The 13,561-nt window shown below is 46.5% G+C and overlaps 1 protein-coding gene across 1 annotated transcript; it reads right to left on the bottom strand.

The window, feature by feature from the left end:
* Positions 1-262: 262 nt before the first annotated feature.
* On the bottom strand, positions 263-13,342 carry LOC6595024. The gene is made up of 6 exons (XM_002020140.2): positions 12,893-13,342; positions 6,491-7,164; positions 6,297-6,432; positions 4,141-4,274; positions 1,713-1,941; positions 263-1,606 (listed from the first exon to the last, which is right to left on the bottom strand). The coding sequence occupies exons 1-6, from the start codon at positions 12,945-12,947 to the stop codon at positions 1,500-1,502; spliced, it is 1,335 nt and encodes a 444-aa protein (XP_002020176.1). The 5' UTR covers positions 12,948-13,342; the 3' UTR covers positions 263-1,499.
* Between the last annotated feature and the right edge of the window lie 219 nt (positions 13,343-13,561).

The raw sequence follows: 13,561 nt of genomic DNA, 5'->3' as shown, positions 1-13,561 counted from the left end.
TACGAGTATGTATATGTATATAATTTGTTGTGTCTCCTTTGTTGTCGTTCCAAGAGGCAACCACGATTTTAACACCTTTTGGCCAAAGGGTGTGAGAGCTGCCGTTGCCGCCTTGGGTTTTACAGGTGTTAATGTCTACTGTTGTATGGCCCGCGTGCGTGTTGCTGCCTGCAGATAGCACTTCCGCATCCGTATCCGCACCCGTATCTGTACCACCAAAAAAAAAAAAACAATAAAGAAACGACAACTCAATGTTTGCTTTCACATTTATATTTGTTTAAACACTCTGGGAGAAGGGGTCTGGGGTCACGGGTCTCGGGTCTCGTCATTCGTCGTTTATTGTATACATATACATATAATCTTTATATATAGTAGTTATATCTGGGGGGAGCCTTTGAAAGTATTCTTTTTTTGGTAATACTACGTACAAGTCAATGGAATTTTCAAACGATAGTTCGCCTCGATAGAGCTACAACTTAAACAGATGGCTTATGGTTCTAGTTAAACAGAGGTTCTTATGCATATATGTATGTATGTAATATATGATAATATCCAGTTTTTCTTTTATACAGTGTTCACATTTATTCAGGAAGCTGTACTTCAAAGGGTCTTACAATGGGAATGTGCATATAGTTTTTGACAATTCTTGAAAGCTAGGCTAACTCATGCATATTCACAGTTCTCTTCTGTTCTGTTCTGTTCTTTTAAAAGCAATTACAAAACTAAATACAAACTAAAATTCCCTTCAATGGCCAGAATAACAGAATAAATAGACCGAAAAACTAAAATGTCGTTGCACTCTTCATTCTTGCAGCTTTCGTTTCTCGTTTTTGTTTTAGGAATTATCTAGTTTTAGCATCTGTTATGGCAAAGTTCCAGCTCCCATTCGAAGCTGATGCCAATGAGACATTATTGGACAAGAGCTCGGAGTTTGCCTTGGACTTTAGCCTTTAGTCCTCCCATTGAAGTATTTACACAGAAATTACGCACAACGAGCCCACGGCTGGGGCGAGAATGGGGCGGGATTGGAGTTGTCTGAAGTGGATGCATGATATTCCGGATGGGAATTCACTTGCTCAACAATTTTGGTAATTGAATTCCGCTCTGCTGTATTCTAGCCTCCGTTTCAGTTTCGGTTCCGGCCTGCTCCTGCATTAAGCAGTGTTTTAAGGTAGTGGCTGAGTGCTTGCTGACTCCCCTGCCTTTTAATACTATGTATTTGGTTGCTTTCTTAATGATTTTTACATGCTATAGCACATTTACCCAATTTGTCGCCTTTTGATTGGTGATCCTGTGATCCAGTGCCCCTGTCGTCTGTCCTGTTCGTTCCGATCTGATCTGATCTCATGCGGTTTGCTCTTAAAAACTAAGGATATTACACTTAAAGTATACAAAATCACCATTTATGCTCTGCAATTGCAATTGAATTGAATTGAAAATGAATTCATGTTAATTGAAACGAGTCTGGGTGGCAGAGGCAGGGGCGTGCCTCTGGTCGCTTAGGTCAGCTCCGAGCCGAGTAGCCACTGACACGCGCGGGCCACAATGATGGTGATGGTAAGGGCGCGCAGTAGACTGTTCTGCGAATGACCAGCTGCACTTCTCACTACACATACCACAGCCACACACAGATACACACAGAGGTAGATGTAGAAAGCAATTGAATTGAATTAGTCGAGTGCTGACAGTTGTCGTGTTCAAAGTTCACTCACCCAGGAGCATGGCCTCCCGATTGTCAATGATGCCCGGCCGCCGCTGGAGTACGCTCTCCTTGCCGCCCTTCCACAGGACCGGGGATATGCTGGCCAGGCACTTGACGCGCATGTCGCCGTCGTGGAAGTGGCGCGACTCCAGCGGCAGCTGCAGGCCCAGCGTCGAGGTGATTAGCCCGTGTTTGTGCACGATATCGTTGTATTTGTACAGGTAATGCTCGTCCAGGATCTGCAATGGAACACGGAACAAGAGAGCAAAGTTTTAAATGGGGAAGGTCTGAGAGCGAAATTAAATGTTCTGCATCCGGAAGGAAGCTTAAGGAACTGCCGACTGGAAGGAGTCACCTTCTATAAAGAAGAGTTTCCGACCCTGGCCAGGGGTTGACACACGGCGTATGAGCAACAGCCACGAGCCACCAGCCACGAGCAGGGGGCGTGTCTGGCCCATGTCTGGCAAATGCTTAAGGGGACGCTTTTGTATTCCCATCTTGGAGCTTGGGAGTTGGGGCTGCTGAGACGGGGAGAGTCTGAGCTGAAGGTTACAATTACAAGAGCTTGATAATTCCTCCCTTTCAGTGTTTGCTGCTGTCAGCAGAGTGCACTGCCTTTCTGAGGGGCGGAAGTGGAAGTGGAAGTGGAAGTGGAGTTCCCCCACGTAGGGGTTATAGGTCCACACTTAAGCTTTGCCCGAAAAGAAATAAAATCATTTGCCATAAATAAGAAAAATGTGCAGACCTGATAAAAAATGTGAAATGCTCAAATAAATAACTTGAACTTTTCCTTGCCTTCCCTTTTTCGATTTTCTTCGGAAATTGGGTTCTCTTCTGTGGGCTCTGGGCTCTGTTCTCTGGGTTGGGGACTGAGTGGGAGAGAGGCTCTGGGAGTGTAATCGGACTGGGAATTCGAATTCGAATGGAACGGCGGGCGGGGAGCAACACTTTGCCAGCGAAATTGTTGCCATTTGTTAGCCGATTGGTTGGCGTTTCTTTATGGGGTCCCATTGCAGGAACCGGATACAAAACGCCTGAATTTAAAATGGAAATTTTAAAAGTATAAATTAAAAATGTGGAGGCCAGGGAACGGCTCTGCATACACAACAAACAGCTGTCGTGGCAGCCAGGCTACAAAATGAGGGCCTTAAAAAATGCCTGTCGCATGCCAAGCAATCTACCAGAAAAATGTATTTCTACGCAGTTTGTGGCCTGACCAATACCAATGCCGGGGCATTATAAGTTTTTCGGGTGAATTGCCGGAATATTTTCATCATTCTGATGGACATTTTTATTGTAAATTGCAGAGTTGCTTGGCAGGAGGAGGGAGGGAAACAAGCATACAAGACATGTTGGACAATTGAAGCTGCTATTGGAGGGTTGGGGCCGTTGCCTGACTGCATGACAAATGTTATTAAATAAACGTTCAACAATTTCATTGTTCTTTATCCTCCATTTTATTTATTTGACGGCTGAGAAGGGTGAGGTGGTGGCCAGGACGAAGGGACGCGGAGGCGGCGGCGACGAGCTGCCATTGTTGGAAGGCAAATAAACCGGGAAACGTGCCTAATCGCACTTATTGATTTTTCTCGTATTTATACAATGGAACACGAGAGCTGCTGTGGGGTAGGTTCGTTCAGGGGGTCCAGAATGGTGTATCCACCAGAAAGAGAGAGGTAGAACGTGAGAGTGCGAGAGGTAGCATGGTACAATGAACTAACTCGTACCTTAACGCCTCGATTCACACAATTTGAGTGCCATGTAGTCAACGTCGACGATAAAATGCACTGCACTGCCACCCTCTCCCTCTCCCCCCAATCGCAGTCCCTCTACCAGTATATTTTCTGTTCCGGCTACGGCTCTGGCAGACATGAAGCGAGCTTTCGGCCAGATGGATGGCCCAGCCCCAGACCCAGACCCATCCCTGCACTGCACCCACACACCTTCCATACCTAAGCCCCCAACATTCGGCCATAAAACATGCCAAAGCCAAAAGCGAGGGCTCGACGAGAACGATGGAAAGCCCCGAATATGCGGAATATACGAGGGAACATGATTTTTGTTCATGAAATAATTTCAAAAACCTGCTCGGCAGCTGAGCCTTTCCCCCGGACTTTGGATGGAGTCCAGCCCCGGATCCGCACGGTTCTGCACGGTTCCGCCCCCGGGGGTCGTTGTCTGCCGCGTTGTTAGAGGCTCAAATATTTACTGTATGCATAATTCCGACATTTCTTTTCACCGATTCCCCCCATCCGCCCCACTGCCCACTGCCGAAAGGTCTTGATTAGCGAGGGGAGGAGGGTGCATGACCGTTTAGGTGCACGGCCGATAAAAAAAAGGGTAAATGTTGTTCTGTTTTATTTGTTTGGGAGGAAAAATGGAAGCGGGGCTGAAAAAAAGGGTGGCAGGTGGAATAAATTTGGTGTTAACAAACTCACCGGCTGCTCATTGACAAACCACTGCAGATGCGAGGCCGGATGCGATTTCCCCGACGTGCAATTTAAATATAGATATTCGCCAATTTGATACTGATACTGCTGGCCCCTGATGTGCGGACCATCGCGGGGGAGAACTGAAAGAAACAAAATGGTATTGCATATATAAATTGTTGATTGTTGATTACCATAAACAGAAATATGAATAGGCCTCCTCTTGGAATGTTTTTATTGTCGTACAGTTATTTATTCTATATTCCCTACTGGACACTGTTCGAGCAAACCATACAAATATATACGATTTGTCGATGGCAGGTTCTTATTAATATAAATATTACCTGGCTTCTACTACCCCGAAGGATATGTATATTAGGCATTACTTACCATTGTTGATAAATTAGCCGCTTATTTGAGTTTCCTATAGTTCGTAGTCATTCATACTATATACCATACCAGATTCATAGCATTTTCCCGCTGAAGTGCTTAATCTCAAACCTATCTGTGACGCTCTTACACGCATAGCCAAAACCCGCAATTGCACACGCATACAGCATTGGGACCTTAACCAAGCATTAACAAAGCATTATTATGATATTCACTTAACTTTCTGGCTAGACGAGTTTCTCTTTCGAAATATATAAACTGAAATCTGTTCAAGCACTGATTTACATAGAAAATTGTGCTATTCACTTAATATTATCTTTCATACTGGACTATGATTCCTATGTTCAAAGTCCCCACAAAGAATCGTCAATAAATATTTGCTGCGGCTTTCGTTTTTCGGCCCCCCTTTGGTCGAGTAATTTATTAACAATTTTTTTTGGTTTGCTTTGCCCTGCAAATATTTGCCGAGCACACATCCAGTGGTGCTGGACGGAGAGGGTGGGGGCACGGGCACGGGCACCGCCGAATCCAATGGGATATACAAATAAATATTTTTTCGTTGCTCAAATAGAACATAAAACACACAGATAAAGCAATGGGGGAAGGTCCTCGTCCTCCTTCTCTACACGGGGAGGACTACACAAAATATGTTGTGCGAGTAAGCGGCCGGGCTGCGGAAATATCCATTAAAATGGCATTTTAACTTATAAATCGCTTGCCCCCAACCACTGCCATGTTGATATTCCCGCAGACTGAGGACGAGGACGAGGAGGGGGCCGAGGCTTTTGCCATTTTTATATATTCTCTTTTTGCTGCTGGCCATTTGGTTTAAAATAAATACAAATACGGAAAAAATACTGCAACAAGGGGTGGAGAGGGCAGCGTTGGTGCAGGAAAAGTTTAGCGCCAGTGTAAACCGTTAAAAAACAGAGAGAGACCGAGCTTGGATTACAGAAATATGCTGTTGCGCAACTAAAGCTTATGAATTGCTTTTTAAAAGCATTCCCTAAAAACCCACAAACAAACAGCGCTCCCCAGTCGCATTAGGCGACCAAAGCCAGGGGCCAGCACGAGTGTGAGTCCTCGTAGAAGCTGCAAAAATACACTCTATCCGATTCTGGGATTCATGCGAGGTGGAAGGAGAGGTGGAGAGGTCCAGGAGAGATTTGCGTGGGATTTGCTGTAGGAAACGGACCACACGGTTTAAATATTCAAATTAGAATCGCTAAAGCTTATCCCAAAAAACAATAATAGTAAATGGCTGGCGGAATAATTCTAATGAAGGTCAGGTCAGAGTTTGGCCCGTAATGAAAACAGTTTGGGATAAGTGCTTGAAATGAGGCTATGAAAATAATACCAAAGTGATTTTTAAATATGGTTTTCATTAATTTTAACTGATTTTTAAACGATTCCAATATATTGGTGTACGAGTATGAATATGCAAAGGCACAGAGAAGGGAGTGGAATATATTCGATGTGCATTGGATAGCCATGAATAATATTCCAAACGCATCTGCATGCATGCCGATAAATGAGCAAACAAACTGCCTGGGGGAAAGGATACAGGATCTAAAATCTGCATACATCCTGAGGGTATCATCTGCCACCCTCTTGAGGGTACACTCTATTTGTCCTTTCAATATTTGCCTTTGTCCTTTGTAATTGAATCGACATTTTTCGAACAAACATTTTCGCTGGGTTGTTGCTTCCCTGAGTAGTGCAACAAAATAATGCAGAACGTGCTTCGGAATTGATTGAAATTTTCGGCTACTTACAGACAATATCCATGCGGCCCTCGCCCTGCACCGATGAGAAGTTGGGCGCCTCCGCGGAGACCTCGCATCGGTAGAGGCCGGTGGAGTTGAGGGTGAGGCCTCGCAGCAGCACGCGGCTGGCATCGGAGAGCTCCTCCTGCAATGGGAACAATCAGCCTGGACAAACATAATCTCTGGGTGGGAGGGATACTCACAATGACACGGACTCCATCCACGCGGTAGCTGGTCTTGGGGGGTCGGGCCTTTGGCACATAGCGATAGAACTCCTCGTTGTCCTTGTACCACTTGATGGCGTATAGGGCCTCGCCCTCCTCGGCCAGCTCCTCCTCATCCTCATCCTCCTCCTCGGCGCTGTCTCCGAAGCTGTCCGTTCTGTCGAATTCCGGCATGTAGCCCATGGAGCCCCCGTTGGTACTGATGCTGCCGCCGCTGTGGGTGCTGGCGCCTACATGGGCGCCCAGGTACCCGGAGGCGGCACTCCCGCGATACACGCTGTGGCCGTAGGGTGACTTCTCTGGCGGCGTCAGTGGCGGCGGGTTGCGGTACTGTCCCATGGCGATCGGCTCACGGTCACGCTGACGCTGGCGCTGTCCATGCTGTCGCTGGCCCTGGTGCATCCGACCACGATGTGGCGGTCGTTCATCGTCCACCGACTCCGGCCCATCCGGGTAGTGGAAGTCTCCGGCGTGAGACGGTCGGTCGTGGTTGCGGCCGTAGCTGTGATCCGAGTGGGTTTGCAGGCCATGGCCACCGAGGCCCAGGTGGTGGGTGCGGTTCAGCTCGTACTGGCACTCGAGGAAGGCGGACTCGCCCCGCAGCTTGTAGGCAGGAATGGAGACCTTGATCATGCGCAGGCCCACGGCCAGACCTGGGGACGGCAAGGATAAGCACAAGGATAAATACGGGGAATATTGAAATCAGCGCCCCGAAAATCAATAAGCTCCCAAGGCGCCCAAGGATATGGGGCACATATTTGCATAAGAAAAGGGCGCATCGAAAGCAAGCGAGTGCTCGCCTCCAGGGGGATTGCGCCAGTCATAACAAGAGCGAACGAAAATTAAAATATTTCCAACGTTTTCCTTGTCGAGTCAAGTCGAGTCTTTTTTTTTCGTTGATGGCGTTGATGGCGCAGATTTTCCGCCTGCCTTGTTCCCGCTCCGGCTCCTGTTGAAGGAGAAATTTGCATAATTGATTTGTCCTCTAGAAAAGGCCACTATGTATATACTATATATAGTGGTCTCTACCCCGTGGTCCCTGTCCATACCCACACCCATACCCATACCCTTGGCCAGGACACACAATTATTGTTTTAATTAAAAAGGACCAACGGATAGATCGTCAATTGCTTATTTATGAGTAACCCTGGAATGGGGAAATGGGGGAAGGGTGGACGGGGAGATGGGCCAGGACATGACACCATGCGACATGGCTATCTGTTATCCTGTGTCGAGCGGCTCGTAAATATTAATAAATGAGTGCGTAATCGGGCTTAATCCTTTGTAAAATTACAGCGAAACAGAGCCACGGCGAGGCCACAAATTATGAGCTGCCATACCACCACCGCCCTCCCACAGGATATTGGCTGTTATCCGCATCCCTGCTGTCACTTGCCATTCCACTGAATAAATACGTCGTTTAGTGGTTTATTTCGAGGAAACGCGGAGCTGTTCACTCAGCGTTAAATTGGAATTCTAGCTGCTACTTCTAGGACTAGGTCCGCCCTGCCAGTCGTCATAAATATTTGAATATTTGGACAAAAATGGCTGACCATTAGGAGCAGAGCTGTCAGCTAATTGACCATTGGCAGCTGTAGCTGTAGCTGTAGCTGAAACTGTAGCTGTAAGTGTAGGGAGAACTTCAGAAGCCGCTTAAAGACATCAGCAATTGAATTGGATTAAACAGATTGACAGTCTCTGAGCTGGGGCTTTGCGAACAAAACTTTTCCATTGCAGCTGCACAACTTTTACCAACTCCCGGGGGCCACTAGAAACGGATTGAAATGTCGAATGGAAATGGATTGGCAGAATGATTGTGGTCTTGTGCTCATGTGTGGTATGCGTTGGGAGTCCTATAAACAATTTTGATTTCCAACAAACTTTCGGCAATCTGCTATCAATTTTGTGATTAAGAAACATTTAAATGCATTCCCGAATACCGAACCAACATTTGCAGTAGAGTTTCATCTCCCCTCAAAGTTCTACACATTCATTTGAAGTAATTACATTTTGCCATTAATTAGCAAGAATATTTGGTACTCTGCGTGGGTCTTAATGGCGGCACGCGTTATTTAATTAGCCAATTTTTATGACAGCCACAGCGCGGCTTTGATGAACGAGTCAAGGTGCGTCGTCCAGGTGCGTCCTCCAGGTGCGTGGGCGTAGCCTGTCAGCGGTGATGTCAGTCAGCCGAAGGCAACAAATGGGCTTCTTAATGAAATTAAGCGGCTCGCGAGGCAGGCACAACAAAAGTCGGGGCGCAGTCCCAGTCTCAGTCCCCAGATGCGATCGCCTTGATACGTGGCAAGACAAAGCAGGAGCCGAGACAACAGAAGCTGCAGCAAACACATGTCATTCTGGCTACAAAACAAAGTATCTTAATGTTAATTAAAAACCAGCAAAGTCCCGTCAGAGTAGCTGGAGCCAAATGGAGGCTGGCAGCAGCCCAGGAAAAGCGAGACAAAGCACTGCCAGCGCTCGGTCTCGGCCCGGTGGCAAGCAGCTCGTGGCACACATACACACATACACACATGCACACAGACACACACAGACAATGGGTGAAAGTTGCATGAGAGCTGATTAAAATTGCCTTTCGGGGTATGCAAGGGGGATATTATCAAAGAATTTTAGCCCCACTCCTCTCCGCTAGCCTCCCATTCCATTGACAGACGAAAGCCTACATTCAAATACGAAATTAAATTACAGGGGAACGGAATCCCAAATGGAATCCCATTTAAAGGGGTATGTCAATGCTTTACCCGAATGCAGTTCTACTAAGGGAAACCATAGATGGTCGTCACTCGGATGGAAATAGAGAACGAGATGACTGACTAATTATCCTAAAAGTCCCAGCAAAATGGGTGGCTTTTGCGAGAGTTTCTGTATAAATTATTCTCTTAAATTCACCTTTCACTTAGGAGTATTGTAGGAAGTGAAAAGTTACAAGTTTTTATTAAGTTAGTTCAGTACAAAACTGCTTTTCACCCACTGTGCCCTCGGGCACTGGGAACGAATGTTGGGGAACAAAAGTTCGAGATATCTCGCTGTGTGCCTCCTGACTGTTCCCGCCAGTTCCTTGAACTAAAATAATGTTGCATATTTAAATTATTATGTAAAGTATCCGCAAAGCAACGCGGGGTACTTGATGTAAATTGAATATGCATAAGACTGAGTGGTGGCGGGAGGCAGGCCTTAGAATATCATTTAGTATGCATGATAATTTCGCTCATTAACGCATATTTGAACAGGCCACGCCATGCCAGGCCTCCCCCTATTCCCAATCCAACCGCCCACTCGACCAGAGGTTACCTGGCAGCTTACCTTTAGGTTAACTAAGTCCTCGGGCACCGTTCTCTGACCCACCCACCACCGGTTTTGTGCGAGGTTGGGGCTGTTTAGCATAATTCGATAAAATTGGCAAACAGAAACGAAACGAAAGGAAACCAAACTGGTGGGAAGAGAAGGGAACGAACCGAAGGACGGAAAAGTAGAAAGACAAACAAAGGAGGGACATGGGTGGAGGGGTCGAGCGGTGGAGGAGTGCTAGATGGGTGGGGCGATGGGGCGAAAACTGACCCACAGTGCGCTGCCAAATAGCGCATAATGAAGGCCGCCATTAGAAGATAAAGCAAGCAACAGAAATCGGTTGGAGCAGCTTACTTGCTATCAATGATGGGAAATCTGAGTGGCACAGTGGCACAGTACGGGTACGGGTACCGGTTTAGCAGGAGGGAGGGATCGGTTGAATGGCGCTTAACTTTACACCACTAATGAGTTTGCGCCTTCGCAGCAATTATGTGGCCCCACTTTAGGGCGTGGAAAGAGGCTGGCAAACTTTGCTATCTGGCAAATCATTCGACGCCAAAGTGTTGTCCAAAGCCTGCAGTGTCCCCCAGACAATGCGAGATAGGGTGCCAGGGAAAAGTTGCCGAAAAGTGTCAAAAAAGTAAAAGACACAACAAGGACGACAGGCCCTGGATAGTGAAATGCCAGCCACTTGGAGAGGCAGCTCATTAAGGTCTGGTTTCTTGTGTTTTTTTTGTTGTTGCCTCATTTGCATCGTCTAGACTTCATTAAAACTCTGACATTCGGTTATAGTCTTACCTTTTTCATGGTGCTCATTGCGGTCCCTATCCCTAATGAATATTTATTGTTTCATTGACAGTTTAAATTTCGTTTAGCGTTGGTTTATTAATTGCGTTTAAGAAACACTCTTCGGACCAAAACTTCACAACGCTGGCCATTCATTTGGCCTTGCCCCAAATAAGTAAGCAAACAATTATATTAAAAAATTCAGCAGTAGAAGCGAAAGCTGAATTATCCCAGAGAGAGAGAGAAATCCAGCAGAAGGGGTTGAGAGCGAAAAACCTAAGCGAAATTGTAATGAAAAAGCCTTTGGGATAGTTTTAGTTTAGTTTGTGCAGTAACCGAGCAACAACAAAGGGTATCCTTGCAACAGCCATGCGGCAGAAGGGGCATGGGCATGGGCCGCACAAGGCTGCGTGGCAACAACAAGAACAATGCTTCAACAACAGAGGCAGCGGCAGCCGCGCAAAAAAGTATGCAACAGTTTTCAAAGGCAACACAGAGCCAGAGGGAGAAAGCGAAATACTCATACGCCCCGTTGCCGCAGCGCGATTGCGTGTGCATTTTTTGTTTACAGCCACACCACAACACAACAACAGAAGCAGCAACAGCAGCAGCAACAACAACAAGAACAGCAACAACAACAGCAACAACAGTAGTTTCAACAACAGGCAAATCTGTTCAAGCGTTTGTGATGTATTCAAGTTGACACAAATCTGGCGCAAATCCTCACACAGAGAAGCAAAACGACAGCACAACTCTAAGGGACTCTGACAGGCATGTGTGCGAATGAGCAAGTGTGGCTCTGTGCTTAGAGCTCCAAGTGTGTTGGTGCGCTGAGATAGCGAACAAAACATTTATGAATAAAATAGAAACAACGAGAGCAACGGCAACGGCAACACCGACAGCGACAAGCAACTGACGAGCGAGAAACGAGCAAATTAAAATCAAAATAACCGCAGGTGATGGCTGGCTGGCTCATCAGGGGAGAAGGCCGACACGCATACGGAAACGAAAACGGACAGAAAAAGGCAGAATTCAGAGCAATAGAGAAGCAGTGCTAGCATGTAATTGAAAATAAGGAAAACAATAGCTGTGCCACAGACAAAGGGGACGGGGGAAAGCCAAGAAGCATGTAAACTGTCGCCGCCCTCACGGCGTATGGGTAATATTTGGACGGACGATTCATTTGCAGCCACTTAAAGTTGAATGAAACACACAAGAACAGCGCAAGTTTCAGACAAGCGGAAATGGCAGGGACTGGAGTGGAGTGTGGCACGTTCGACAAACAATTTACCAATGCAGCCAAAGTTTTCTTTTATTGTTTCACCAACGTGGGAGGTACAGAAAGGCAGGCTGCTTGATGGTTGAGATGGGAGGAAATCGATGTGGCATTGTGTGTTGTGTGTGCTGCTGCTACTACTGCTGCTAGGTGCACTTTGGGTGCGATTACATATTTGCAAAATGAAATGGAATTTATGCAGCCACCTACACGACTGTCCCAGCCTGTTCAGCGACGACCCCCTGCAGTACTCGTGCGTCAATGGCGTTTAATACGAGTGAGTGATTTCCTTGGGGAGGGGTGGCTGAGTGAATGGATAGATGGGTGGATGGGTAGATGGATATGTGGAAGTGGCAGGTTTACTGCAGTCGAACTGTGTCTGTCATGTCACGTTCCTTTGCCTGCACTTGACAGATGCGTAAGCAAATCGAAATGGAGCCAACTCTGGCACACACACACAAGCACAAATTGTCAGATCTCTCAGCAGGTGAGCGAATAGGTGGGACATAGTATACCGCACATAAAGCTCAGGGAAATTCTATTAAAAAAATGATCATGTTTTATTTAAAGAAAGGCGAATATGACCGAAGGGCCCAAGTGGCGTCATGGCAAACGCTGGCCTCTGGCCTATGCTTCACTCATTTGTATGCGCTCCGCATGCGGCACACAGGAGAAATAACTGAAATAAGTGAAACGAGCAGGCGGCAGGATGGGGTCTTCATCTGAAGCGTATTAGTGTGGGGCATTCTCCTTTTTTTTTTTGGGAAGGGGGAAGGTTTCGGTCCCGACACGCACAGAAGGTTTCATATGTGCGTTTGGGTGTTAAAACGCCACAAGTGACTTTGTCGAGCAGTTACAATTTGCTTTTTATTGACTGGCAAGGTGTCGACACGCGCGCATGGCACTGTGACTGTGGCAGTGGCAGCCACTGAACTGGAAATTGTTCTGCTCGTATCCCCATTTATTCCATTCCTGCTGTATTGTGTGGGAACATGGGATGCTTTTGCACTCACCTTGCAGCAAACAGCAAATGAGCACAATGATTCGTGTATCGTTTGGGTATTTCATGTTTGCAGCATAATATATACGAGTACGAGTGCGGGTACAAGTAATCCTTTGCAAAACAAGGACCAAGCAGCCGATGATGAGGATTGCTGTGTTCAGGAAATGGAATCCTGTTACGTTGCGTCCCAGGAAAACTTTCCCCTGCCTTCCAGAGTTTTCCTTTTGCTGATTTAAGCGTTTTTCTTCGGTTAGTTTCTTTTGGTCTTTTGATGGCTCTTCTTTATTGTTCCTTGGATTTGCCTTGGCTTGTGCTGTGTTTTGTTGGCTTATTACTTTCTGCAACTTTTCGCATAAACCTCCAGCCTGTTGCCATTTATAGTTGGCTGGCAGGGACAAGTGCTGGGCTCATGTGTTGCCACTGCCACGAGCTCATTAAAATCGGCTTTGTTCCACTTGTGCAACCTGCAAAGAAAACGAAAGAAGCGAAACAAATGGGCTTTAATAAAGTATTCAAGTTAAACCAAGGTAAAGTTGTCTTATTTATGGTTATCTGCATATCGACTTTGGGAGGGCTTCTACCCAAAACAAGTTTGCTTTTCAATTTGTTCGACGTTTCCCCTTAATAAGGTCGAGTTTGTCATTTCCCCAGGTCAAAGAACAAACGAAACATTTGTCTT

The sequence above is a fragment of the Drosophila persimilis genome, unplaced genomic scaffold (assembly GCF_003286085.1).
Source record: "Drosophila persimilis strain 14011-0111.01,24,50 unplaced genomic scaffold, DperRS2 tig00000000-arrow-pilon, whole genome shotgun sequence".
Classification (NCBI taxonomy): Eukaryota; Metazoa; Arthropoda; class Insecta; order Diptera; family Drosophilidae; genus Drosophila; species Drosophila persimilis.
This window is presented reverse-complemented; position numbering and strand designations above follow the sequence as displayed.